Here is a 27,064-nt window from a genome sequence, read left to right on the forward strand (position 1 = left end):
TCAACTTTGAGGTACTTATTGTATTTTGTACTACGGTTCATTTTTCATGAATATGTATCTATGTATTTAGAATATTTAACTACATTTATGTTGACAGCTTAGAGCTAAAATATTTACACAACAGCAATAATAATTCTCATTATGTCATGATTTATATTTTGCTGATGATACGTTTCTACTTTTACTGACATTTTAATGCAGACTGTTACTCAATGTGTTTTTATACAATATTTTTGCATAACTGGTATATTCTTCCTCCTTCCTTCTGCTTCCTTTTTGGTTCAACATGTTTCTTTCTGAAATTGCCAACATCAACTGTATTTCTAATAATCATGTTTTACCAGTATTGTTAAAATAATCATCATCAAAACAACCATCATTCCTAATTTTAATAATTTTAACTAAATTTCCTCTGCTTTTCCCCAACTCTGTCTCCTCCCCACTTCATCTATTTACTTCCCTCATTTTTAAAGTAAAACAGTTTTATTGAAAATGAAAACACACAAAGTGTAAACTCAAAACATTTTTGCTTTTTTCTGTTAGTTTTATATCTTTAATATTTCACTGATATACAATATTAGGCCCGTCATTAATGCTATGACATGCAGTAAAATAATTATATTCTGAGAAATACTATTTACTTTTACACTCTATTTACATTCGAGCCATCCTGCAGGGTAATAAAGTCTGCAGCTAGCAATGTCTATATGTATATTAACATTTAAAATCTACAAGTTGATATTTCCTTTCATGTCTCTTCTTGAGGGCTTGCTTGATCTTTGAGTTCAACCAGCCCAAGACTGTCAGCAGACAGATGTCCTGGAGATTTGTCACTGAAAAACAAAAACAAAAACAATCATATTTATTTCTAGTTCAAATCATACAAAAGATCAAATTCTCAGAAGCCTTACCCCTCTCCGTCTTTATCTGTCTGTAAAGGAAGTTAGAAGGAACATTAGCTCAAACCTTTCAATAAGTATTTATTCAGTCAAGCACTTCAATCTCATTGAGCACTTTTACCTTAGGCTTCTGTGATGCACTGCCACCCATCTTCCTGGGTACCCCAAGAGTCTCGAAAGAGTGACTCCGCACTCTAATGGCTCTCTAATGACAGAGATTTAGAGGGAAAATATTAAAGTCAAGTATAGGAGAGCACTTCTGAGACTTGAGCCAAACATCTACCTTAAAGTTTTCAATGAATCCTCCAGTCCCCTCAGACGCCCCCCGTGCACCCTCAGAAGATGGGAGAGCAGACAGTGATGGATCCCCCATCATGCACTGGGAACGGGTGGAGAGTTCAGCCTGCAGGCTCTCCAGAAGCAACGAACGAGTGCGGAGCTTCGTAAGGGAGGAGGGACAGTAGAGCACACATGGCAGAGAGAATTCAGAGCTTGGATATTCACAAAGAACGAGCATGAATCAAAATAGTCTTCCTCTACCTCTAGTCTGCTGAATCGTTGAGCCTTATAGCAGGAAATCTCTGCATTGATGAGTTTGGTCAGAATGAATTCTCTCAGCAGGGAACACTGAAAGACAGGACAGAGGAAACCAAGACCTCAATATTTCATTTATACTGTGGACTGAGGCAGGGACAGGTGGAGTAATAAAAACGTATGTTAACAAGACAAGGGGCCTATACGCAGGCAACAGATAAGGACCAAAAAATAAAACAAGACAAAAGCTAGACCGTGAGCCAATTCTATACTACACACTTGAGTATGTAGTGTGGTGACACTAGAAAAGTGACAAAATAAAGTATAATCAAAGTAGTCAGCATACCTGCTAAATATTCTATTAATACACGTTTCTCCCCATTTCAATAAGATGTGGGTGTTGGTGAAACAGTTGTGGTGAAAATGATGGAAAACAAACAAAACAAAAAGTAATAAATCTCTGGAATAACATTTTGATGTCTATTTGTGAAGTTTGTATTAGTCCCTGGTAGCCGGACAGCAAATAAAAAGATGCAGAAATGTAAAAGTGTGGCTGTTACTGCGACATATATTCTTGAAATATTCAGAAAAATAAAAACAGCTTGTTGCTCTTTTGCATGGTCTCTTACATCGGTGAAGATGGGAGGATCCGGGAGGACCGGACCAAAGGGGGGGACATCCTCTCTGGCTGTGACGGACACCTGTGAGGAGGAGAAAAGAACATTAGACTGATAAACCATGTTGGCTCGAATTAGCTGATATTAGCTGATAACAGATATATCAGCATTAGTGTGTTTCTACTGGTTAAAGTAACAAAAGATTACAGCACCGAAATGCTGAGGTCGTCTAAATACTGAGTCGCCATATTTTGTCCACCAGAGAGCAGCGACAAACGTAAGATATCCTTATAAAAAAAAAAATGATTTATGCTAAACAAACAAATATCAGCAGACATGTTGGATTTTTTAAAAACTTCAAAATAGCAATATTGGTATCAGCCTAAAAACATCCAGCATTGGTCGGGCTCTACAAAATACAATATGCTTTTTAACAAAAGGGCCAATCGGGTCAACAAGATGCAACTACACTTGTATTGATAGGGGTGATAGATTCCACTGTTTTTCACTCACCTGGTATGCAGTTTTACCTGTGTCCTCTGGACCCTGAGTCCTCCGGACCACCAGGAAACAGTGCAGAAAGTGAGACTTGATAACATCAGATAGAAACGGGGTTTGGCCATCCTGGTAGACCAAAGCTACAATGTCATTGCCAATGTGTCTTTTTCTTTGTAACTGGGAAGGAGGGGACAAAAAACACTATATAGTTCCAAAAGTACCGTGAGAAACTGTCCCGTGAATCATCAGGGTGATACAGTGACTGACCTGCTGCGGGTCGCCCTCAGTGAAAGGCAGTTTAGTTGCGACATGGAACATGATTTCTCTGCCATGAAAGGAAGTGAAGACGGCTTCACTTCCTGTCTGACCATGACACACATCCAGTCCTCCTCTGAACCTGAGAACGCAGAGTGAGCAGAAAGAAATCATGTGATGTTACACATTGAATGTGCCATTATTCCAGCTAAACAACGTCAACATGGCGCACTTTACCCGGTGAAGCCTTGCAGTTGGACCGTCTCTCCCAAAATAGAAAGGAGCTCTTTAAACTCTTCACTCTCCTCAGTGTTGCTGAGTATGTCTTCCTCGGTGAACTAGAGAGAGAGATGGATGTTGTCTGAGTTGGAGTGGTCATGATATGGTGCCATATTTCAGTAATTTCTATGAATGCAAGACATTTTCTGCACAATTTCTTACCTGCCCGTTCTTTTGGTACAAAATGCCAAACTTGAAATTAGGAGACACTCTGTGTTCATCAAATGTAGTTATGAGTTCTGGAGCCTGAGGGATGAAGGAGAGAGGGAGATGAGCTTTGAGAGGATTTAAAAGAAGTGGTCATATGTTTTTGGTTATTGGTCATTTTAGAGCATTACCTTGAGGTAGCTGACCACTTCAAACTTTGAGACAGTCACTCTATCACAGAGCATCTGGAGAGAATAAGAGTCATTTTATAGACTGAGTATAACTACATTTATCAAGCACTGTACTGAAGTACAATTCTGAGGGACTTTGCTTAAGTATTTATTTTTTATGCTGCTTTATACCTCCATTTCACTATGTGCCTTGGGAATATTGTACTTTTTAATCCTCTACAGTTATTCGACTGCTATGGTTATTAGTTACATTGCAGATTATCTTTTCACACACCAATTCTACATACAAAACATATCACTTTATAGAATACGACAAATTGTCATAAATTAAACGAACCAACAGTGTATAAAGTAGTTAGAATTAGCTCCAACTCGACCAGCTACTACAGTAAAAATGCTTCATACATGTTAACACATCAATAACAATATGTTTAGTAACTTAACATATCAGACAAAAACACTGAAAGGAACTATGACAACTTTTACTCGCAATAGTTTAAGTATTTTTGCTGCTAATAATTAAGTACTTAGTCATACTGGATATGAATATTCCCTCCTTCTAGAATAAGTAGTTTGATACCTTTGCTAATTCAACAGCAGATGGGATGTTGGGGAAAAGAGAGGCAGAGAAAAGTCCGTGCAGAGAGCACTCCTTCATTCTGTGAGACAAGAAAAAACGATTTCGTTTGTGATGCAAAATTGCTTGGAACTATAAAGAGACATTTAAATCAAGATTGCTGCAACACACAGTTTTAAATGGAGGGAAACTTGAAGGAAAAGAATGATGCTGTGGGAAATGCTTCTGGCTGTGTTGGCCAAACATTGTCTCATAGCTGACTTAAGATCTCAACCTTAGTATCACCCGCAGCTTGCTCTCCTCTTCCTCCAAACACACAGAGAGAACCAGAGGCCCCAGCGATGGATCCACTGCTGTGAAGGAGTGATGGTACTAAAGGGAACATAAGATGATAAAACGTAAGTCCAGGAAAGATCACACATTCCTCGAGACTTTAGATAAAGTCTGCTTACTCGTGAGCGGAAGAACTCGTGGTAGATTTTGGCCTCCCCGTCTCTCTCCATGATGTCGTAGGTCTCTGGATCGAGGCCGTGGTGGGAGGAGGTGGGACTCACATCTGCAAGCCTCTCCAGAGGGGGGTCTATCCAGTAGCCCCCCAGCTTCGGAGGGAGGATGAGCGGCAGGTCTCCACCTATCGTCAGGAGCTGAGACTAAAATAGACACAGAGGCGCACCTGATGATGATGAGCGTCTGTCGTGTCTGTTGCTTGGGGAAACAAATGTCATGGCGTTCACAGAAAGGTCGGTTTCAACACACACACACACACACACACACACACACATGGGATCAAACCTGTATATAGAGTCAACTCTGAGGAAGACTAACCTTCAGAGGGAGAGGGAATTCACACCGCTGCTCATCGATCCTGCTGCCCTGATGGACAAGCGGAGTATTGATAAGATGATAAGAAACTTCTCTGAACACGCGCACTACACAATCAATCGTGCTGTAACTCACCTGCAGCTTTTCAATGATTTCAAACAGCTCTGTGTCCTGATACGAAACAACAGGCAACAGACGTCAGACACAAATGCAGACAGAGCGAAAGGGAAGGAGAAACATGGGGGAGGAAGAGGAACATGCGCTGTGAATGGAAACTTCTCAGAAATGCAGGACATTTAAATACGTTATATATAATTAAAATAAGACGGGAAGGTGCACGTTGGAAATGATAATGATATCACCCTCTGGTTGCTGCTGGCAGAGAAGAGCGGCTGTCTGTTACTGGGAGGAGAGTCCAGGATGTCCAGTATGCTGTTCTCTCCAGATTCAGGTCTGCAGCAACAGGTTTATTAACAGCACAATTCATCACTTCTCATTCAGTTCTTATTTTACACAACAAAGCTTGAGCTGGAAATAACTGCTGATGTTTGATGGTAAACAAAAACTCACCTCGTCTCATCCCCACATGTGAATCTGTCCACACTGTAAACAAGCAAGTGAGAACTACTCGGAGAAGAAAATGGATCATCTTACATAGACAAGATTACCTTTATCTAAAAAATAATGTAATGTACCATTCAGCACATGCAGCTACTCAATTGACTTGAAAATATCAGTCCTAATTAGAGACAGACATGGTCTTTACTCACCCTCCATATGCCCCAAAAGTGAAACTTCTCTTTCTGGAGAAAGACAAGTCATTCCTCTTTTCTCTCTCCATGGTGTCACTGTGAATGTTTGTACATGCCAGTTTGCTACCGAGTCAATCAGGACTGGCTAAAGTTGAATTAATTCACTCGATCATTCTGTCACTCCTCCTTCTCTCTGCCCCCTGCCTCTCACTCATTTAAGCTTCCCTTTCCTCCCTCTTTCCTGCTGTCAGCCAGACATTCAGCATTAACCCGCTCGTGGTCACAGGTGTAGGAGCTGCCATGAGCCATAGAGCGGACACGGTCTGGCGGCTTCATGCCATCGATCCTCCCGCTTTAATAAACACTCATGGTGGTTTCTCAGCCTGACTGAACTTAAAGATAGACTTGTAAATAAATAAATCAATGGGGGAGACATTTTCTCCCGGACCTGTTACCCTTTGAGTCAGTGAGGATCATCAATTATTGACAGCACACGCAGTGAGTGTGAGGAGATTGACAGCAGGGGAGGGTGAAGTGTAAGCCTGAGAGAGAGAGAGAGAGAGAGAGAGGGAGAGAGAGAGAGGGAGAGGGAGGGAGAGAGAGGTGTGGACGTTTAAATGGTGTTCCACATGATACAAATTACATTTACTTACATTACAGTTAGATCATTGAGAGGATCACCAGATAAATGTAAAGGGTTGTGAGATGATTAATGGGAAAGGAAAAAAGAAAAAACAAAGTTCAGCAACACAAGCTTGATATTTTGGACTTTTCTCAGATTTGTGCATTTTTATGAAATATTAGAGAATTTGACCGTTTTGAGCTTCATGCAGGCGTTTAAAAGAAACCATGTGAGACATTTAGAGGTTTTAACTGAGGGCTCCTCAATCAGGGAGCCTGTCAATAGTCTCCTGAAGTGAGCAGCGACTATCAGCGCCATAGAGTTACAGCGAAAAGGACCATTTGTGATGCACTTTTAAAAGGTAAGACGTTTAAAGAAAGATATTTCATATTATCAGCAAACCTGATTTGATAACGATACACAATAATAAGGAAGAGAGATATTTTTGTGATACATCGCTACTGGTATTTGAGACTTCTAAACATTAAACAAAAATGTAACATAGGGTTGAATTATTTTAGGCTTTATGACTTTTATCTATCTATATCATGTTGCAGCTCAGGTGATTTTTGATTGATGGATATGGTAGAGGGAAGTTGGAGGACCTTGTGAGATTAAAAACACAAGGTAAGGCCAGCAATTTTGAAAAATGAATCATACAAGACTTGCTAGAGAATAACATTAATACAAAAGGTATTACTGTATTACATGAATAATCATACTAAACATGTTTTCTATTCCTGTATTATGTAGGGAATCATGTTAGTGTGCAGTATATCAGTAACCTATTTGAGGAGCACTGGATGCAGCGTGGTGGAGCTTCAGTAATGCTGCAGGTAAGGAGGGCTGAGGTGACCTTAGTGAGATTGAAAACATAACAAGGTATGCTTCAAATAAGACGGCAATCAGAAAACATGCTAAATGTGTATTATACTGCCATATGATAGAAAGAATCATATCATTTATATTAATTAAATAAGTAATACTGAATATGAAATATACATCATCATTATATGTAATCATACTGCTGTGATGCTTTATGTCAGGGGTGCTGCAGGAGATACCTATCCGAACCAGAGGGTCTACTTCTCCTACTAAATGCTTAGAAAGGGAGTGCTGAATGGAGGGGTATGTTGTTGTTTGCAATCTGCAACCTCACCACGAGATGCCACTAAATCTCACTCTTTTCCTTCAAACAAGGGGACTTTAGCCTAAAATATGTAAACAAGGCAGGTAACTCTAGCTGTTACACTTACTACTCCTCAAATATTAGCAAATTTTACTTTTATAAAACAAAACAAAATTATGTATGCCAAGGAAAGGAGCTGAGGAAAGTGTTTATCACCATGTCTGACATGATGCTTCAGGATGTGCCTGATCAGAACACCACAGCCACCAAAGTCTGCATTTAAGTTTGAATGATTGTTTTCTCGTATGTTGTTGCTATATATGAATGTTGTAAATCGATTAATTTATTGACTACTAATGAGATATGTATCTCATTATTTTGAGATAGTAAGTCATAATTATGAGATGCTAAGTCATTATTTTGAGATAGTATCTCATTATAATGACTTACATTGTCTTTATTTTTTCCTCACACTGGAAGAAATGGGATTCCATATAAATCACTTGACATTCAAGCGTTTTAAACTTCAGTGGACGCGACTCTCTATATACGGCTCTGCCTGGAACCATCTGAAATCCACATGAATCACGTGACGATCAAGCGTTTGAATCGTTGACGCGACTCTGGGTGGCACCCCTCTGTAAGAATACCGGTGATTGGACACTTGAAACGTCACTCAAAATATACCCTGCTCCTATTGGTCAGAATCAAATATAACGATTTTCTCGTATTTCTTATTGCTGAAGTGATACCCCGCGGAAGTTGGTTTGTCGAGGGAGGACGGGATGTTGTTTGAAATAGTGTGAAACACGGAGACGTTTTTTATTCTGTTACAGAAATAGAAGAACGGTAAGACTTATGTTTCAAAGGACTTGCATTTCATCCACTTTAATGCAAGAAAAAGAGGTCAAATCCGAAGTGCGCTAGCTAAGTTAGCTCCAGCTAGCATTGGGAATTAGCCATCAACATTTAACTGTCAGTATAACTTGACGAGAGTCTCCTGTATCTTGACTTTATGTTAACATAGCTAATCATATATAACTGTACATTAAGTTATTGTCTTTGCAAACTCTTACGTGAGCTGTACATCTGCAACGTTACACATCTGCATTGTCCAGCTAGCATTGCGATGGCTGCAAGATAAACGTTAACTATATTATAGCATTTAATAACTAAGTTATTCGTGATGCTAAGTGAACGGATGTATACTGTATGATAATTTAGCGACATGTCCCATTGAGAGAGCCCAGCAACAGGGAAACATACAACGATACTTTCTCGTTGCTATCTGAAGATATCGCACAGTAACCTTATGTGTGTGGAGTTGTTGACATTACGTGTTACCTCGTTATAGTGTGGTTTAACTTCCGGTCTATTGTGATGGGGGTACATGAGTCTTGTTATCTGTCCTGTGACCAGTCTGTCGGAGCAAGATGTTGGAGTGTGGCATGCTGGAGCGCGACAGTCGGGCTCTTCGGACTCGCTCGACCATTCTCTGCAAACAGCTGGTGGTGGATGAGCTGCTCATTCAGTCTCTACAGGCAGACAGCATCCTAACCGAGAGCATGGCAGAGAGTATCATGGTATGTAAACGCTGATGAATGGATATGGTTTCATTTAGAGTCCTAAGGACAAGCAGGCTGACTGTCAACAGATGTTCAACTGTAACTTATGTTAGATACCTACATCTTGAGTGTAAAAGACGCTTGATTAAATTGCTGTCAAGTGTAGGCCCATGGGTGAAACATGAGTTTCCCAACCTGGGAGTCCCATGATATACCTGTGCCATCAAAAGATGACAATGGGGAATGTTTCTTTTTGTTGTTTTTATTTTGTAAAACACCAGATGCTTTCACTTCTTTAGGCCTTTAACCATATTTTAAAAGACCCCAAATCTTTGCCCAAAATGCTTCCCATTCATGTCCAAACAAAGACCGTAACCTTTTGATAAGAGGTTACAAGCAAATATTGTTTAAGTTTAAGAGGTCAGTAATGCACAACTTTTAAAGCAAGAGGAGAATTTTGGATGAGTTGAAGTTTAGTCTCACATGTGTAAAGTTACAACAAGTCCAACATAAAAGATTGCCAAATGCAAAGCCTTCACACACTTTCATGTAAATGCATGTGTTTCCCCCTGGCTGACATTACTGGTTCCCCTTTAAACCAACAGTTTCTGGATTAATGCATGCTAATTTAGTGTTATGGCAGATCTTAGTGACACTCAACTGTAGAGTGCCAATGGTTGGAAAACAAAATGTCATGATATTAGGGGTGTGTAATAAATGGCGCAGTAAATCAAATGTTCTGTTAGAGTTAATCTTCGTCAGTGAAGTTTGGTTTTCCCGTCTGATGTCCTCTACTTAAGGCTGAGCAAACATCCCAGAAACGAAGCTGGCGTTTACTGCTGCTCTTACCGAAGCGGGGGCCCAGAGCCTTCAGCAGCTTCTGTTCAGCTCTGCAAGAAACTGAGCAGCAGCACCTGTATGAACTGCTCACACAATCACCGGAAAAAGATGGCAAAGATGCACCGGCAGAGGTGAGTTAGCACTTCATGAAACATCACACACAAACATCACAAAGCTACAGTATACACAGCAGATTCCTACCAGACTTAGTGCAGTTCATCGTCTGTTTTGTGCTCCCAGAGTATTCAGCCTGAAGAAGAGCCAGTCATGCAGACAACCGGAAAGAAGAGAAAGGTGAGCGGGATGCTTATAATCCCGAAACCAGGATTACAGAGACAATTTCACTGATTACATTTTCATAAGACTTCCTCAGATCAAAAGCTAATGTCTGGAGAACTTTGCATCGTTGAATATGTCTTTTTATGAGGTTTCATAATTGTCAGCTCAAGTATACCTGCTTACAGTTTGAAGAATAACAGTATGCTCCAGTTAAACGGTCTTCTGCAGGCGTCCTCAGTAGACAGACAAGATGAGAGTGAGGTGAGCAGCTGCTCATCTTGCCCAGTCCAAACCTCGGATAGCTGCCAGCACTCTGAGTCACTATTCGGACGATTGGTCCCAGTCAGGGAGGAAGACAGAGAGACAGAGAGACAGGGGAGGAAGAAAAGAGGAAGAGATACGCAGACAGATGTGAGACTCACAAACCACATCCAACTTATGTTAGACCACCAGATGGCCTGCTGAGGTAGTCAGGCAGCAAGTTGCCTGATGGTTAAGTTAGGAGTGCAGTTGTCGTTTTCCCACAACAAGCAACCACTGCTGCCACAGCAAAGAACAAAATCCATCATTATCTGACTTCTTTTCTTTGTGTTAAGCAGCTGATGTTTTGTCACTAAGAGTTTGTTCATGATTTTAAATTCTAGACGTTTGTCGACTCTTCTCTCCCACTTCCCACCCAAGAAGTAATTGCTGCCAAGAGAGCAAGGACACATGGTGAGTGGTGTTGCAGTGTGGCCTTCATTCAGGTTAACACAAGTGTCTCTGAGTCCGATGTTGCTGTCGTTGTCAATATTTTTCTGTTTCCGTGGAGACAGGGGGTGGTGTCTGGATAAAAATCTGTTTAGTTTAAACAGACTGATTGAGTTTGAAAGTATAGGAGCTCGGTTGCTCTAGCGTGCTGCTACTGTCTGTACATACAGGCTCCACACCCCACGAGTGACTCATTCACGGCGTTATAGTACAAAGCTTGTTGTCGCATAACTGCTGGCGGGAGCACACAGTGATGTGAAAACTGCATCAGCAATTGAACTTGAGTTTGTGATCACGTGTTTCTGTGTGCAAACAGAGTCCATGGAGTTCAGTCTGGATGCAGATAGTCCCATCAACACTCCTGTGCTCCCTTGCGCTCCCGACTTTTATCTCTCGCACTGCCAGCAGGTAAAATACTTTACTTTAACTTGCAGTAACCTCAGTTCTGTTTTACCTGTTTGACCTTTCGAGAAACACTTGTTCTCAGTGTCACACCACCTGTCTGGATGTTAGTCAGTATAGAGCACGAGATGCAGAGCTGAATACAATGTAGTGATTCTAAGTTGTATTCATTTGTGAAAGCAATCATAAGCAAGATGTTAAAACCCTTTCATAGAGACATTTATCCACAATGTTTTTTTTGTTTTCCTCTCTCTCTTGCTCTCCAGTCCTACAGGATGAATTCGTCCCCTCGGGGTTTTGCTCTGGTGATTAGTAACGTGACCTTTGACCCTTGTGCTGCGCCAGACCTTGACCCTAGGAAGGGAGGGGAGGTGGACGACGAGGTCCTCAGGAAGGTCTTCACTGAGCTCGACTACTTGGTTACAGTCCACAGAGACCTTACTGCTCAGGTAACACACACACACACACACCGGCTCGGGCTCAGTGTGTATTTACAGGATGTCATTTCAAACACAAACCATTCGTCTTATTTTGTTGACCAATCTAGAAAAGAAAGTCATAAAATGGAGAAGAACCTTTTGACCGTGACTCATTTCTAGAAAGTCAGTCAGTCTTTGGAGAATAGTTTGGCAGGTTTGTTTAGCTCAGTGTGGTAATGTTCGTCAGTCCACTGGTATGTGGGCATCGCGATAGAAACAATATAGAAAACAAATATCCGATAGACATTTTAACATCGTTAGGCAGAATGTATAGTGATATCTTCTAGCCCTACATTCAAACCCAGAATGTTCTATGTGACCACATGACTGTCTTGTCAACCGGTTCAGTGTTTAACCACAATGTCGCTGACTCTTTACTCTTTGAGTAGGGCATGAGGACGTGCATTGAGAACTTCTGTCGTCGACCAGATCACCGAACAGTGGACAGCTGTGTGGTGTGCCTGCTCTCCCATGGAGTGGAAGGAGGTATTTACGGTACTGACGGACAGCTCCTGCAGGTGCCTTATGTTTGGTATTTTTCTGAGTTTATGTATATGATGTCATTTTAAAGGTGGAGATGCAACCCGTTTTCCAGACATGTAACTTTGTCACTTATTCCCTTTCAGCTGGACTGGGTGTTTGAGTCCTTTGACAATGCGCACTGTCCCCTGCTACAGAACAAGCCCAAGATGTTTTTCATCCAGGCCTGCAGAGGAGGTACGGCTCACGATCCGATTCCGAATACCCCTCCATCATTATTCATTATTGACATGCAATGTAAATGAGAACATACATGTAACAGTCACAAGCTTTCATTAGTGACATCAGTCACATGCCCAGATGTTTCCTTCTGTCCACTGGGACAGACGACCTGGGTGACAGACACGGCTATTCATCACACGGCGCCAGATGTTGTTGATTGTGTCATAATATGTCAATGTTCTGTTGTAATCAATAGTCGTGCACTAATAGTTCATCAACGTGTAATTACACTGTGACTGAACCAGGATCCCAGCGAATTAGTGTGTCTTAGTGATGGAGGCAATGGTCTGATTGTGCGTCCCTGACAAATCCTCAGACCCCTAAGGAGCGATCCTAATTACTGTCTCTCGCTCCACCACAGAGACGACCCCAGGTGTGCTGCCGAAAGGCCATTCTGCGTGGATGGCCACTGCCTCTGCAAATAGCTTAAGTGAAAACCTATTGTGATCGTTTTCAGTAGAGGTGCACCCATCAATCAACCAGTGACCCAAATCTGTATTTTTCAGCTTGATCAACCATTACCAGTGACCGGCAGATCACTCTCAAATACAGCCGGTTCTGTGCCAGTTAGACTTACACGTATGATGTGTCACATTGTGCGCTCAACAGCACAGACAGTAAACAACTTTTGTCACAGACATACACATTTCTTTAGACTCCCATCAACTTTATCTCTAAAAAGCAACAAAAGTTAGATTTCCTTTGAGAAATAATTCAAAGAATACTGTAAAACGATGGTCCTGTATATGCCATGGTGATAACACAATTTGTTTTTCAGTTTTTGGTTTATCACAGGCTGGCAGAAAATTTGGGTCCATGACATTGATCACAAAACAGCTTTGTCTTGGATTTGCTCAGAAGTAATACTGTGTTTTTGTGAAGACAGTAGTCAAGACCACTTGCGTTGAGTGTGACACACTTAAGTCTGACGAGTTTCGAGATCTAGAACGAAATCAAATGAGGGTTGAGTACGAGTAAAGACGGATAAAACTTCAATTTAACTTTGTCAAGAATATGAGACATTAGAAACGACCGTCTCAAGACCAAGCAGACATCTAAAATCTAAACTGTTGGTTGTTGGCTAAATTGAAACTGTCTTGTCTTCCAGAGGAGATGGACTGTGGAGTGGAGCAGATAGATGGGCCAGTGAGGACCTGCTCACCGAGCTGTGAACAGCGGGATGCTGGGAGGGAAGGACGAGGGGACGCAAACTCCAGACAAAGGGGGGACATGGGCCGGCCCAGGATCAAACTGCCACAGCGGTCTGACATGATCTGTGGCTTTGCATCTCTCAAAGGTCAGAGAATTTGTAAGTCTGTCCCTTTTGCTACTCTTGGGTGGATCTATGTATGAAATCTGCAAGTGTGTATCATCAGAAGTTTAAAGGGTCTAAAAAAAAAAAAAAAAAAAGAGATATGCATCAAGTCTAATAAATGGCCTTAAATGATGTCACTTGAGTCGGCATCGCATGGGGCTGAAAACTACAAGTTTTTAAATGACAGAGTGTGAAGTGAAACAAGCTAATGTCTCTGGCTCTACTGCATTGATGCTTTTTAAAGTATCTGTACGACCCGAGGCTGACCATGTTAAAGGAGCGCAATGCTAAATCGAGTGGAGAGCTCTTAGTTTAATATCGCATCGGTCTTCATCCATTTCACCCTGAGTGAGCACCGACTGCTGTTCCACAACAGCTATCACAGTTGAACCTTGTTTTATGACTTGTAGTTTCTATTTCCAGTGAGGGAAATGCCAAACACCACCATAGGTCTGTCTCCCTGCAACTCATCTCAATCATTGTGTATTATTAGTGTTATTGTTATTAGTATTAAGCCTTTTGTTGTTTCATCTCTTCAAGGCACAGCAGCCATGCGGAACACCAAGAGAGGATCCTGGTTCATCCAGGAACTCAACACAACCCTGCGCCTCCATGCCAGAGACACACACCTTGCCGACATCATGGTGCAGGTAAACATGAGTGTACTGCCTGCGCTGTGTAAAATAAGCTTTCTTGTTTGGTGAACTTCTTTAGGCCATCGCTGTACTCTTTCTGTCTCCAGGTCAACAGTCATATTAAGGAGCGGGAGGGTTTCGCTCCTGGCACCGCCCACCATCGCTGCAAAGAGATGTCCGAGTTCACCAGCTCGTTGTGCAAAGACCTCTACCTTTTCCCCAAGTACCAGCCCCAGTATTGATACATGCCAATATGTTCATGCACAGATTAACAGACACACACACACCATTCCTGGCATTGAAGCCTCTCAATACGCCACACACCGGTTCATTCCACTCCAATTGCTGAGACACACTCTCACATTCCATCTCTACAACTTCACGTCCAAAAAATAGGATTTGTTCATTCATATTTTCTGTGTAAATACTGCCTCCTCAGACACACACGCGTGCATACAGTCACACAAATCTTGGAGAGGAAAAAGGAGCGAGCTTATGTTAATCTACAAGTGCTCTGAATCGGGCGATGTGTTAGCGTCTATGCCAGTTAGAAGGTTTAGTTGGTAATCCTTTTTAGTCAAAGACAGAATCGTATGTTGTTGTTTTTTCAACTGCACTGCTACTTTAAAGTTTCACTCTCGCTTTTTAGGATGTATTTTGTACACAGATCTATTTTTGTGGATTTATTTTATATGAAATTGTTTTTATAAGAATTTTTAAGCCCATTCTCTTTGTTTGTATATAATGTTTGTCATGAGTTGTGACCGTGTCTTGTTTTTAGTGACAGGCAGAGGGCAGCACAGCAGAGACTAATGCTTTTCACCGTCTCTCTCTCATCACCATATTTCCAGTTCATTTTTAGGTATAGTATATCCAGTGATGATGAAACTGTAAATCTCTGCAGCAGGTTTTGACCTCGTTGATATTTTTCCATATGAAGAGGAAAGAAACCCTAATAGGGCAGCTTTAAAACAAGACCTTGAATTGCTTGTGATTTCATTTTTAGCTTTTTGTTTGTGGATGTTCAATCAGGAAAATTCAGCTTTTTAACTTTTCAATTTCATAAAGGAGACTCACTGTAAATTTCACTTCGTATATCAGCTGTGTAACTTTAGATCGGTCCCTGTCAGGGTGGTGTGCTTTCAGGGGAATGTGGTGCTACTTGTGGGCTCATTCACCTACGTTGTGAACTCTGACCTTTATGCTAACTCCGACTCCTAAACGCGTGTCTCCCTGTGGGTGGGAGTTGCACATTTAGTTAGTACAGATTATGTGGTATTTTACTGTATCTGGTACAGTAAAGGTAGAACAGGTATTTCGTAAGTCTTCCATAAACAACATGCATTGTTTTTACAACAGCCTGTGCCATATGAGGATGGATTTATGACCATAGAGCTTTCTTAGTATATTGTATCTCTTTGGCACATGTAGAGAAATCCATTTATTAAGGCAGTTTTCCCAGAAAAGCCCTGATCAGACAAACTGTTTTGTTACAACAGTGTTGTAGTGGAGAAAACCGAGTATATGGTCGAAACAGTATTGATCGTTACCATCTGTGTGCTTTTAACCCGTGTGTGAGGTTGTCACGACTGGCTCAAAAGCACGGGGTCGAGTTCTCCCCGGTTTGGAAGTTGCTCACTCTTCTTATCCTTTTTGTTTTTTTTGTAATCATTTAAACACAAACATTGGAGAAGTGTAAAAGGGTTACACTCCTGGGGAAACGTTTTGAAGGTTGATCTTTGCTGAGGTGCAAGGTTCAGGGGGCCGGGAGAGATTTTGTTTCTGTCAACATTAATGACTTCCAAATGTTCTGCACAATAAACAGGCCGTGGTTTTTAAACCTGACACTGTTGTTGTTGTTTTTTTGCACGTATGTTATGTTGGAGCTGAAACCTGGGCTGTGAGTGTGAGGCCTCTGCTTGAATGTACACCTGTGCATGCTCCGCTTCATTTCCTCCTCCTTGTTGCTGTGTTTGTGTGTGTGTTATTCCCGGCGTACATCCTGTCCTCTCTGTTCTCATGTATAGTATAACTGGCTCCCCACTATTCTGCTGTGCTCAGGTCTCCATGCTGTGGCTGGGACGTATGTATCTCTCACACTGCCCGCCACCCAGTGCTAATGTTCTGAGTGTATCAGATGGAGGCCCAGCCAGCTGTCCACAGTCATTCTCCCTTGACACACACACACACACACACACACACACACACACACACCGGCGTTCAGAGTAACACATTTCTCACTGGCCTCTGGTGTGGTTGTGAGATTAGGCTGTCATGCGCTGGCGTGTAGACCACAAAGCAGGGAGGGGTTAAGGGGGATCTGTGTGTGTGTCTTTGTGGTTGTCATAATGGCCGCCGGTCTCATCCGCCTGAGAGGAGGAACCAGAGGACGAGTTGGTGAAGATTAATCTGAGTGGCATGTTGTCTCCCTGGGATGCGGAGCAGTGGTGGTGTACCCCAGTGGTCCGTGGGCTCTTCAGCTTTTAGTGAATTGTGTGCTGCACATACGCGCTTAGCTCCCTTCCTGTATTAGCGCCTCTAGATATCTGAACCTGCCGGAGAGGTTAAGCAATATGGAGATCACTTTACCGAGCTCCGCAGTGGGTCCTTCGAGCATTTTTTTTTTGTGTTGGGGGGGTATTTTACAGTGAGAGGGTAGATTCGGGGTGATTCTTATTTAATTTTTCCCTCAGGAGGGGGATTATCTTGCATCATTGGCTGATTAAGTGTGAGCTGTCATAGAGGTGTCGTGTGCACTTTCCTGCTCACGTTGTAGGGGCAGCCCTATGGGGGGGTGCCCTTCCAACCCCCACCACCCCTGTCCAAACAAGAACAGTCCATCCAAACACACACACTCACGCGCACACACACACACACACACCTAATGGCCGGCTGGCAGAGAGGTTGCTGCTAAGGGCAACAAGTTGTGTGTGTGTTTATTAGGTGTCTGCAGTTCTAATAAAGGAAAGCGCTGCGTCCTCCACTGCCTCATCAGATGGCTTTGCTCTGATTTCTGTCCGAGCGTCGGTCAGGTCTGCAGTGGAGCTGGATGGCTTGCAGCCTCTGGATCATCTGGTGAGAAGAAGAAACGCGTTCGGGGAGGACTTCATCTATCTTTTCTTTTTCCCCCGATTTTTGCTTTGCTATGGAACGAGTATGAGTTTATAGGAGAGTGAGGAACTTTTAGACGATGTTTGTTTGAACTGGTGTAAAGTGTGTACATATATACAGTGTATATAAGAGCGAGAGAGTGTGTGTGTTTGTATGGTGTTGCCCACTCCATTGGAAATGCTGGGGTGTCCAGCGAGGTTATTTTTGGATCAGTGACAGCGTGTCAATGGCTGCAGATGCGTCGCAAGGAAAGGCTCTGAGATACCAGCAGACCCTGGTAGGTCTTTACTAAATCTTCTTTTACCTGCCTGCCTGTCTTCTGTCTTTTGAAATGTCTTTTTCTTTCCCCTTGTTTCATCCCCCTCCACCTGCTTCTCCGTCATCTCTCCATCTACCCACCTGTCACTTAGTCTTTTCCAGCCATCCTTTCCTGTCCCTCACTCACTTTCTCTGATTATTTCACGCCTACCTTTTCAATAGTCTTTTCTTTTTTTTTTTTTTTTCTCCCGTCTGCATTCTGAATCCTTTCTCGTCCACCAGCAGTGCTCTGTTTCGTCTTTCCTACTTCTGTTCCACGTTGCATAGACTTCTCTTGAATCAATACTTCTCAACTAGTTTCCTCTTCCTACGTTTTCTTTACTTCTTGAACAAGATTTATGCAAATTAATGTCAACTTTATTTGTACAGCCCTCGACCACATTCACAGTCTCTGCTGGTTTTTACCTCCCACGCTACGAAACACTGAGTGAAGGCGATAAACGGAACGGATTTTAATATTCTTTTTTCTTTTTTCTTTTTTTTCTTTTTTTGCATTTCCCAGATTATATATTTTCTTCTGTGACTGCGTCTGTCTTCTATCTGTATGCCTCCTCAAGCTGCAGCCTTAGAAAGTCATTGCTGTTTTCATGTGCTGGTGGGTATAAATACTTCTATACAGGAAACCTGAGCAGACAGGTTAGATGTACGTGTTCAGATGAAGTCATGTCACCATATCCTCCGGTTCATATCCTTGAATCATGGTCATTCCTCCCAGGAGCATCATGTCTGCCATTGAGTGTGTTTTTATGTGTTGGAGCAGCCGGACAAAGTGTTGCTCCTCTTGTCCTCCTATGAGACGATGGACGATTGCCCAAAGCAAACATCTCATTCTCTTGTGAAGCCACTCAGGGGCTATTAAGTCAGATATAAATAAGAAATGTCAATTAATTAATCTATCTACAGGCTTAATGTCGCACTGAGGAGTCACATCTCTCAGGTCTGAAAGCTGTGATGTCGTGTGTGTGTGTGGAAGTTAGAGCCTTGAAGGATTGGAGGAGTTTGTGTAGAGCTGTTAATAGATCATCTTAATATGATTTATTTTGTTGATAAGCAGCAGGATATGGCTGAGTATATTTTCAGATCTTCACAGATGCCCGCTGGTGCTGCGAGGCTACAGTAGATGTCTGTGTTTTCAGTATATGTGTGGAGTTTAAAACCGGGTTATGTTGAATATTTGTAAGTTGCATAACTGTTGCATTTAAATAACAGTTTCAGTTCAAAAGGACCTGCTTGACACTAGAAGTCCTTTAAGGTTTTTGCTTTTAATGCCATACATTACAGAGGGTTGCTCAATTACATGTGGTTGTATAAATACTTAAATGAAAAGAAAGACAAAGTTGGGATGAGAAAAAACACTTAATGCTTATTTCCTTATACTTTTCTAGATCGTCTCCAGGAGAGACACATTCAAATTCTTACTATTTATAGAGAAAATAGGAAATCTGCTACAGGGATGACGTGTTTAGCACCTCACTGGTTCCCTCAACAAACAGTTACATTTTGGATTTTAGAGCATTGCAGAAATTAAACTGTGGGAAACACAATTTTATGACCCTTAAAAATATATTTTTAAAGCTTGAATGCAATCAGCAGAATTAAAAAGCTAACGTTAGGCTATAAACCCACAAAGAGACTGGAAAGGCGGACTAGTCGCCGTTTTGTAATCACATTTAGCCAAAATCTTCATTCTCTCTGTGCTGAATTGGTTTTTTTCTGCCTGACCTGCTGTGCACTGACTAAGAGACGGTTACACCGGTAATTGTAATCATGAAATTTGAAGTGTACCAATTTAACGCTGCCTCCTAATTTCCCTTTAGTTATTAAAAATGTTGTGTTATCTAACCTCACACCTGGTACAGACGTGCAACAGCTTTAGCTGCTAACTTTGACTCATTTGTAACAATCTTGGTGTTGACGGTGTGTGAGAATTCAACATGTTCTCCTGTAATATCTAATTGCATCGTCCTTTCCAGGAAACTTCTTAAGAAATCTGGGAAATTACGAACTCGTAAAAAAAAAAGCGTAACAAGATGTTATCCCAGCAGCTTTAACCAAGATGTATTTTGACCTGAAAAGCACAAATGTATTGCTGTAAAGTTGTGTTAATTACTTCCAAGTCACACAGCTGTTGTCCACCCTTGACCTTAACAAAGAGGAAGCACTCTCTGTTGACTTGTGCCACACTGACAGACACACTCCACCGGGGGGGGGGGGAGAACAGATAGCTGTGTGTGTGTGTGTGTGTGCTAGCTTTGATATTCTGCTTGTGTGTTACAATTGCAGATAAATTAATAATTAAAGGATGCATCTAAAACTGAGGTTATGTGAGGCGATGCGTCTCAATCTGTGAGAATGTCAACAGCAGTGAAATAGATCTCATAAGTCTCAAATGTTACAGGCTACTAAACGGGATAAAGTTCACCTGCCAAATGTCTCGCAGACTGGAATGACTGGGATGTAGACGATTAAGCCATTCAATTTCATATGATATCCCGGTCACTTGATGTGTCTTTTCAATTACAGCAGTGGCTCTAATGTAATAATTAAACTATTTGTAGAGTCACATCAGTAGTTGGAAGATGAATCGGCACGTTAACGTTGTGAAAGGGTGTCAATAAGGTGTCGTCGTTGTTGTGTAAAGACCAAAGCGCTTCATCCGGCTGAACGTCGGGCCTCCTGGGAGAGATGGGCTGGGAGAGACAAACAGCGTGAGAGAGGGAGAGGTGTGTCAGTGAACATTGGGTCACACTGCTGCTAAATTTATCCACGAGTAAGGTTTCACCTCAGGGGTGGGGGTTGGATGGATGGGGGACACGGGGTGGTGAGAGGGAAAGTTTCAGGGGGGGAGAGTGAGGGAGAAAAGGTGAAAGGCTGCACACGAGAGTTCAGTCGTAGGTGAGGCGGAGAAGAAAGTACAAGAAAATCTGTCTGTGGCGTCGCACGAAAGAAAAATTCAGATTGCTAATGTGAGATTTGTACCTTTACAGATTTGTGCAATTGGAGAAACAAACAAAACAATATACTGAATACAAACCAAGGTTTCATTCCCTGAAAGCATATCAAGGCTAAGTTGATATTAAGACATACATTTACATTTGTATGTCTTTGAGCAAGTTAGTTTTGGCCTTTATCTGTTTTTCTGGCTCCGAAATCTGTTTCTAGCCAACAAATTGAACTGCAAATTATTTACAAAAACTTAATTGAGATTGAACAGGCCATTAAATCTTTAATTCAGCTAATACAAATGCATTCAATTTGGTTTGAAAATGACTGCAAAATGTTTTTTATGTTGCATTGAAATTAAGATTGTATTGTAAATGTAACATTTTTGTATAATGTTAGAGCCCAAAAAACAATAATGCAATAATTAAAAACTGATACTATTGGAAGTGCCCTGGTGGCATTGGGCTTTAAGGTGCTGACTGCCTAATGCACCTTTTTTACAGCAGACATCTTGTCTTGTCATAGCAGGGAGAGCACATGTGTAATTAATAACATGATGATGGCTGCATTCCACTTTGGTCTGCAGGCTCCAGGGCTCTGGTGTTGTGCATATTGGCTCACAGGCTTTGCTTACTGGGACACTCAAATGGAACAGAGCAGCCCTTAATGTTATAGGACGGCTATAAGGAATAGAAAAGTTTTTAGGATTCATTTAACTCGGGTTTGGAACATTTCTCCGGTCTGTTCCACTTACCAGCTGCAAAGAAACTGAAAGCCGCTTCCATCCATCCGTCTTCTACCTGCTCAGGTCATTGATAAGTATGAGCAGTGTATCCCAACATGCATCAGGTAGAAAACATCCTGTACAGATGACAGTTTGTTGCAGGCAAAGTCAGACCTGTTTGCTCCTTTAATGTGTTTAAATAGAAACAACACTGTGATTATTCAAGCTGACAGCAGCACTCCACGTTCCGGGCCAGTGGTAGTTGCAGGTGTTAAAATGATCAATTCCTTTACACGCAAAGTTAAATAAAAACACTACAGTCTACTAAACTCTGTGAACTCTGCAAACAGCTTCCTGGTGAGACAGAAAGCCGGCAGCAGTCTGGTCCCTAAAGACCCAGAAACCATTTGAGAACTGCTGGGTCACAACAGAACAGTCGGTGACCCATTTTAGGTCCCACAGTGAGAGAAGTTGACTTAATAAAGGTTAAAAATAGAGCCAATATTACCAGCTGATACCAGCTTATCCAAAGTAAGTCGATATTGGTCTCTGTTTTGGTATAGAAATGTTTTATAAGCTGCATTTGTATGTATTTTGGACCATATTTTTCTTAGTTCATGGCCTATAAATTGTCTTTTTATGCACCGTTTAAACTAAGTAAGAAAGTATCTTGCCTCTTTAATAACCAAGTTTGAGCAATCACTGCCAGCAACACGTTTGTCCCCTTTAGTAAAGCATGCCATCTATGTTAACGGTACTGATAGTACAGTGCAGCAGTATCCGCCCTATCCCACACGATGTTAATAATGTTAAAGGCTCCACTCAGTCAGCAGGTATTATTTTCATACCTTAAGCTCGTGTCCTTCCTGCCTGGTATCATTCATGATCCGGCTGAAGGAATCTGCCTGACTGACAATATACCCCTCGAAATTAAAAGCTGCTGAAAATGTATTGTCAAGCCTCAAGTGTTTGTATTAAGTTAACCTCTACTGCTTTCTCCACTCTCTCTCTCTCTCTCTCTCTCTCTCTCTCTCTCTCTCTGTGTGTGTGTGTGTGTGCGTGTTTGTGTGCGTGTGCATGTGCGCGTGCGTGCGTGCGTGCGCGCGCGCGCGTGCGCTGCCCATACCTGTCAGTCACTGGCCTCCATACTGTACTGAGGCAGGTAGCAGGTACAGTCTGTGTCCGTCACTCTGGCAAAGACGGGAAATGTCAGATGTAAGACAAAGATATGCAGAGAGGGTGTTACAGTATATTAAGGACGCACAAGAAAATGAGCAGCAACCTGCAGGAGGAACGGCTGAAAAGATGAGGGAGCGGATCAATACTTTTGAAACGGTTCTGAATCTTGATCAATTTCTGGTAAGGTTTATTATCCTGACTGTTTTACCTAAAGTTGTAAAGTATTTTGCAAGGACGGATGCATTTATGAATTGGATAAGAGGCAGAAGAAAGACACTTTTGTAGTGTCTTCTTTGTTTTATTGACTTTCAATTTTACGTTTCCTGTTGTGTCATTACTTATTACATGTAAACTAGCTTTACAGGGGTAAAAGGACCTCCACAGTTGTGTTTTTTCCTGGATTACTTGGTGTAAATATGAACTGTGGGCTCATACATAACACATTTTGCAGTTTGGTTTGTTTTTCTGGTTTGGCCTCGCCAACACGCTGCAATTAAAACATGACAGCTTGAACAGGGTTTGGATGAGCCATGGAAATGTTATTGTGCTGGTTAATTAGTGTATGCATATGGACACATGCGATTGTATGTGTGTTGTGGGGGAGGGAGGTAGGGTCGGTGTGTGCGTGTGTAATCTCCTGATCTATCTGTCAGTGAGCAGGTCAGATTTTATCATTAACCTTGTGTTATGGAACAGGGTTATATTGTTGTAAGGCCTCACCACACACACACACACACTCACACAAAACCACAGTCACAAACATTAATTTAGCTCACTGATAAATACAAACTTAGCACGCTTAAGAACCTGCACCAACACACAGTGATGTATATGAATATGCAGTACCGACTCTCTCATGAGGGACGCAGGAATGTGCTATTTTTTTTTTTTTTTTTTAAATTAACTCTCAATGTCACACTGTCCTTCAACCTCGGCATCTATTAGCAGCTCTCACTAACTGAAGCTCTCTTTCCCCCCCCCCCCCCCCCCCCCCCCTCCCCCATCCCTCCCTCTCTGCAAGCCTCTCTCTGTTACTTGTGTTTTACAGTAGCATCACCTTGTTAAAACCAGCTCATGAAGGGCAGACCCATGAATGAATTCAAAGCTCTCGACTGCACCACGAGCATAATCTAACGCAGCCTTTGTGTTCCTAACAAAGCCTCCGTTAGGAACGGTTTACATTTCTCCATGTTCTTCATCCCGAGACTCGCAGTAAGAACAACATTAAAGCTTGAGCTGCTACAGTAGAGTACAAATAAACTAATGATGAGGGGTGTCAGAGCTGTACAGTAACGCCTGAATACTTTCACGTGTCCATAGAGACAAAGAAAGTGCAGGAAAATAAGAAGAGCCACGGGGGGGGGGGGGGGTCTCGCTGAGAGTAGATTAGTGTGACTAGAGGAGGAAGAGGAGGAGGGAGAGTTTGGTGTATCCTCTGTTGGGCTCTTGAGTGGGAAGGTCATTCCACCACGAAGAGGCAAACAGCGGCAGCAACGATGTTCAAAGATATGCTGAAGGTGGTGGGAAATATGGGTTCCTGATGTCGCTGGATGCACAAGGTTACACGGTGACATAAATGTAAACACAAGGTTGAGCGATGGAGACAGAAACGTCACCTGACGGGAATGAATCACAGCTTTCAATGTCTCTCTCACGCTGTCGGCCGTTTGTCTGTTTTTGTCTCCCGCTTTCAGATTTATTTCCATTTTGACAATTCAGTAGCAGCACATCAGGGCTGCAGCTTAGTTTGGCTTGTTTCGTCTAATCAGCGGTTCAACAGAAAAAAAATAAATCCTCACATTTTAGAAAATGGAGTTAGTAAATCTTTGGCATATTTTCTTGATAATATGACATAAATGAGTAATGGCTTATTACAATAGCTGGCTGTTAATATTAAGCAAATCATTAAACATTTACAGTATGTATCTATATATAGATATACATAGACATATACTTACTTAATGCACTACAAACATGACTAATGATAGTAATGGTAAGCATTTTGTGAATATTTTTTGTAATTTATAATTTGTATTCTACAGTTGTTGGCTAGTTAATGTGCATTGACTTACAAAGAAATATTTATTATAAAATCAAATAAAGACAATTCAAACTAAATGCCATAAACAATGCTATACTCTCACCAGATATATACAAGTACTGACAATTTGATTGAAAACTGTGAAGCAAGCAAAGAGCAAAGTGTACATCTACAGCAACACATGAGATGCTGCTCCTCAGCAGTTAGAGAGAATATAGTTTGCTGAAATGAGATTAGCTATAATTTGACTATAACCTTGTGGTAGTCGACAAATCGGAGCAGTGCACGGGTTCCTGTTGTTCCTGTCCCTGGTTTTGAAGGTGCCTGGTGCCAGCGCCTGTTTGATGATGTTGATGGATTAGTGCTTTGGTGTTAATGTGTAGACTGGTGGTGCTGAGGTAGTCTGCAGTGTAGCACAGCAGACAGAACAGGAGCAGAGCTGCTACCACATCATGCTAAAGACAACTGATGAGTTACAGGTAAAAGACCTGAAGACCAAAGGCTTCATCTGCTCAGATGGTGGACGGTGATTTTTGTTATTCTCTTACTGAGTTAATGACGCAGCCCAGTGATCTTCTGTCATTTCTCTTTAATCACAAGCTCCTTTAGTGGATCTGTTTACACGTGTTAACTGACTTCTCTTTGTAGGGTTAATGGGTTGTTTGCACCGCTCACATTAGAGCGGAATATATGTATATTATAAAAATATCAATCACTAAAGTATTGACAGTATATTAAATGTACTGTTATATTTCTGTAAAGTTTACTCAACGAGGATTCTATCCAAATTGTGTGGACCGACAACATTTAACTTCATTCCTGGATAAATAATGTTTAGTAAATTTTAACTCGCAGTTGAAAAGTGCAGTCTGTCTTGATCATAATTTGTCGCGCATTTCATTTAATTTGCTTAAAACACAGCACGACACTCCACAACTTGCTATGTTTAATTGACTCTTCTGAGTCATGGCTCAAATTCTAATTATATGCGTATTAAGCAGATTTAAATAGATCCAGCAATCATAATAAGAGATTGAAACTTTGATAAATTATTCTACAGTATTGTTTGCATATAACCCTCTCTGTGCCTGCACGGTAAACAGATTTTTGTAACTTTTTTGCAAATAATTCATTTAATTTCCAAGGAATAACAAAGTGCTGGCGTTAAAAACATTAGGGAAAGTAATGAGTTTTCTACAGCAACAAATGATCCTTAACTGACTTTAAATGCTTTACTGCTGTGATCTAAACTTTCCCTCGTCTGTTAGCTCAGGCCAGGTGCTGTAAGCAGCCTTGTTGTTCTGAATAACAGTTTGTGGTTTGTAGTATTTAGTGAGGTCTAAATAACTTTAACAATTTAGGAACATCAAATATTTTCAAGAGCCTTTAACAGTGGACACCTGCTCAATGGTGTATTAATTATAAACTACTGAATCTGCCGCGTGGTCATGTGGTTGTAGTGCCTCGTGTGTTATAGTGGACTGCTTGTGTGAAGCAGCTTTGGTGCAGAAAATCTCAACAAAAGAAAGATTGCAGTAACTTGTCTGTGTCACACTGGTTATTATGTGAATATTTTCAAGTCGGATGAGATTTTTGCTGCACCTTTATTTTATTATTGCTGGATGCAATTATGGGCAGCTAGCTAAGCTTTCGTTTTGGTCCTCTGGTCCTGGGCCTCCTGCTTGGATGTGTCAGCTCTCCTTTCCTGTGTGAACATGAGACAGTAATGTGTGGCAGCCAGCCCCCCTTATGATTTAGCTTCTTGCTTGGCTCTGTGGTGGGATGCATGTCATCTATAGGTTTCAGTTGCACATCGTAACTACACCTGGATCTGCAGTATTTTACAGCTTCTGTAAACTGATCACACTGGATTACAAAGTGTCGTGTTTTCTGACCGTGTGCGTGTGTGCGTGCGTGCGGGTGGGGGGGTTGTAGGTGTAAAGTGTAGGGGTAGATGTGGGGGCTCTTCCCCTGGCTCCTCTCCAGCCCCTGCCTCCTCTCAGGGAGGGGTTTTTCCGATCTCTATGCCCGTTTTGTCTATTTCTGTCTGCCAAGGTATTCAGGTTGATGTGTATCCCTTACACACACGCCGCACATTCCCTATCTCTTTCTTGTTATCTCAAGACTCTTCACACTGGATCTAGTTCTATCCTTCTCCCAAGTCTCAGTTTTCAGAGGTATTTCTCCTTCTCCTCACTCTTCTTTTTCCCCTTCTCCCCCTCCTCTCTTATATCTTGCATTTTGTTTTCCTTCTCTGCAAATCTTTTATTGGTGCTTTTTGTGTCATATAGTGATTGTCAGTGTGTGGCCCCCCCCCCCCTCCCCCCCAACCCCACGCCCGCCAGAAACAGAGAACTAGATCCAGTGTGAAGAGTCGGGAGATAACAAGAAAGAGATAG

The 27,064-nt window shown here is 41.7% G+C and overlaps 3 protein-coding genes across 6 annotated transcripts in view; 2 read left to right on the forward strand and 1 right to left on the reverse strand.

Annotated features, from left to right (window-relative positions):
- Positions 1-542: 542 nt before the first annotated feature.
- On the reverse strand, positions 543-5,727 carry rap1gapl (RAP1 GTPase activating protein-like). Its single transcript, XM_031852736.1, has 19 exons — positions 5,590-5,727; positions 5,390-5,422; positions 5,182-5,272; positions 4,955-4,990; positions 4,823-4,870; positions 4,450-4,647; positions 4,272-4,369; positions 4,001-4,079; positions 3,421-3,474; positions 3,245-3,328; positions 3,041-3,141; positions 2,816-2,945; positions 2,564-2,725; positions 2,063-2,134; positions 1,440-1,526; positions 1,183-1,338; positions 1,021-1,104; positions 912-931; positions 543-833 (listed from the first exon to the last, which is right to left on the reverse strand). The coding sequence occupies exons 1-19, from the start codon at positions 5,658-5,660 to the stop codon at positions 749-751; spliced, it is 1,689 nt and encodes a 562-aa protein (XP_031708596.1). The 5' UTR covers positions 5,661-5,727; the 3' UTR covers positions 543-748.
- Positions 5,728-8,073: 2,346 nt separating this feature from the next.
- Positions 8,074-16,194, forward strand: casp2 (caspase 2, apoptosis-related cysteine peptidase). 4 transcript variants are annotated; one of them, XM_031852770.1, is made up of 12 exons: positions 8,074-8,171; positions 8,742-8,905; positions 9,688-9,858; positions 9,968-10,021; positions 10,651-10,720; positions 11,073-11,164; positions 11,425-11,607; positions 12,027-12,155; positions 12,264-12,354; positions 13,508-13,708; positions 14,255-14,364; positions 14,457-16,194. In XM_031852770.1, the coding sequence occupies exons 2-12, from the start codon at positions 8,756-8,758 to the stop codon at positions 14,589-14,591; spliced, it is 1,386 nt and encodes a 461-aa protein (XP_031708630.1). In that variant the 5' UTR covers positions 8,074-8,171; positions 8,742-8,755; the 3' UTR covers positions 14,592-16,194. The 4 variants fall into 4 exon arrangements, with proteins under 4 accessions (XP_031708630.1, XP_031708631.1, XP_031708633.1 ...); XM_031852771.1 differs by having other exon boundaries at positions 13,508-13,696; XM_031852773.1 differs by lacking the exon at positions 9,968-10,021.
- A 459-nt stretch (positions 16,195-16,653) lies between these two features.
- clcn1b (chloride channel, voltage-sensitive 1b) overlaps positions 16,654-27,064 on the forward strand; it is a 24,021-nt gene continuing 13,610 nt past the window's right edge. The window contains exon 1 of the mRNA XM_031852686.1: positions 16,654-17,737. Within this exon, the coding sequence (XP_031708546.1) occupies positions 17,687-17,737 (51 nt within the window). The 5' untranslated portion in view covers positions 16,654-17,686. The remainder of the gene's footprint in view (positions 17,738-27,064) is intronic.

Source organism: Anarrhichthys ocellatus, unplaced genomic scaffold (genome assembly GCF_004355925.1).
Source record: "Anarrhichthys ocellatus isolate YVR2014 unplaced genomic scaffold, GSC_Weel_1.0 scaffold13, whole genome shotgun sequence".
In the NCBI taxonomy this organism is placed as follows: domain Eukaryota; kingdom Metazoa; phylum Chordata; class Actinopteri; order Perciformes; family Anarhichadidae; genus Anarrhichthys; species Anarrhichthys ocellatus.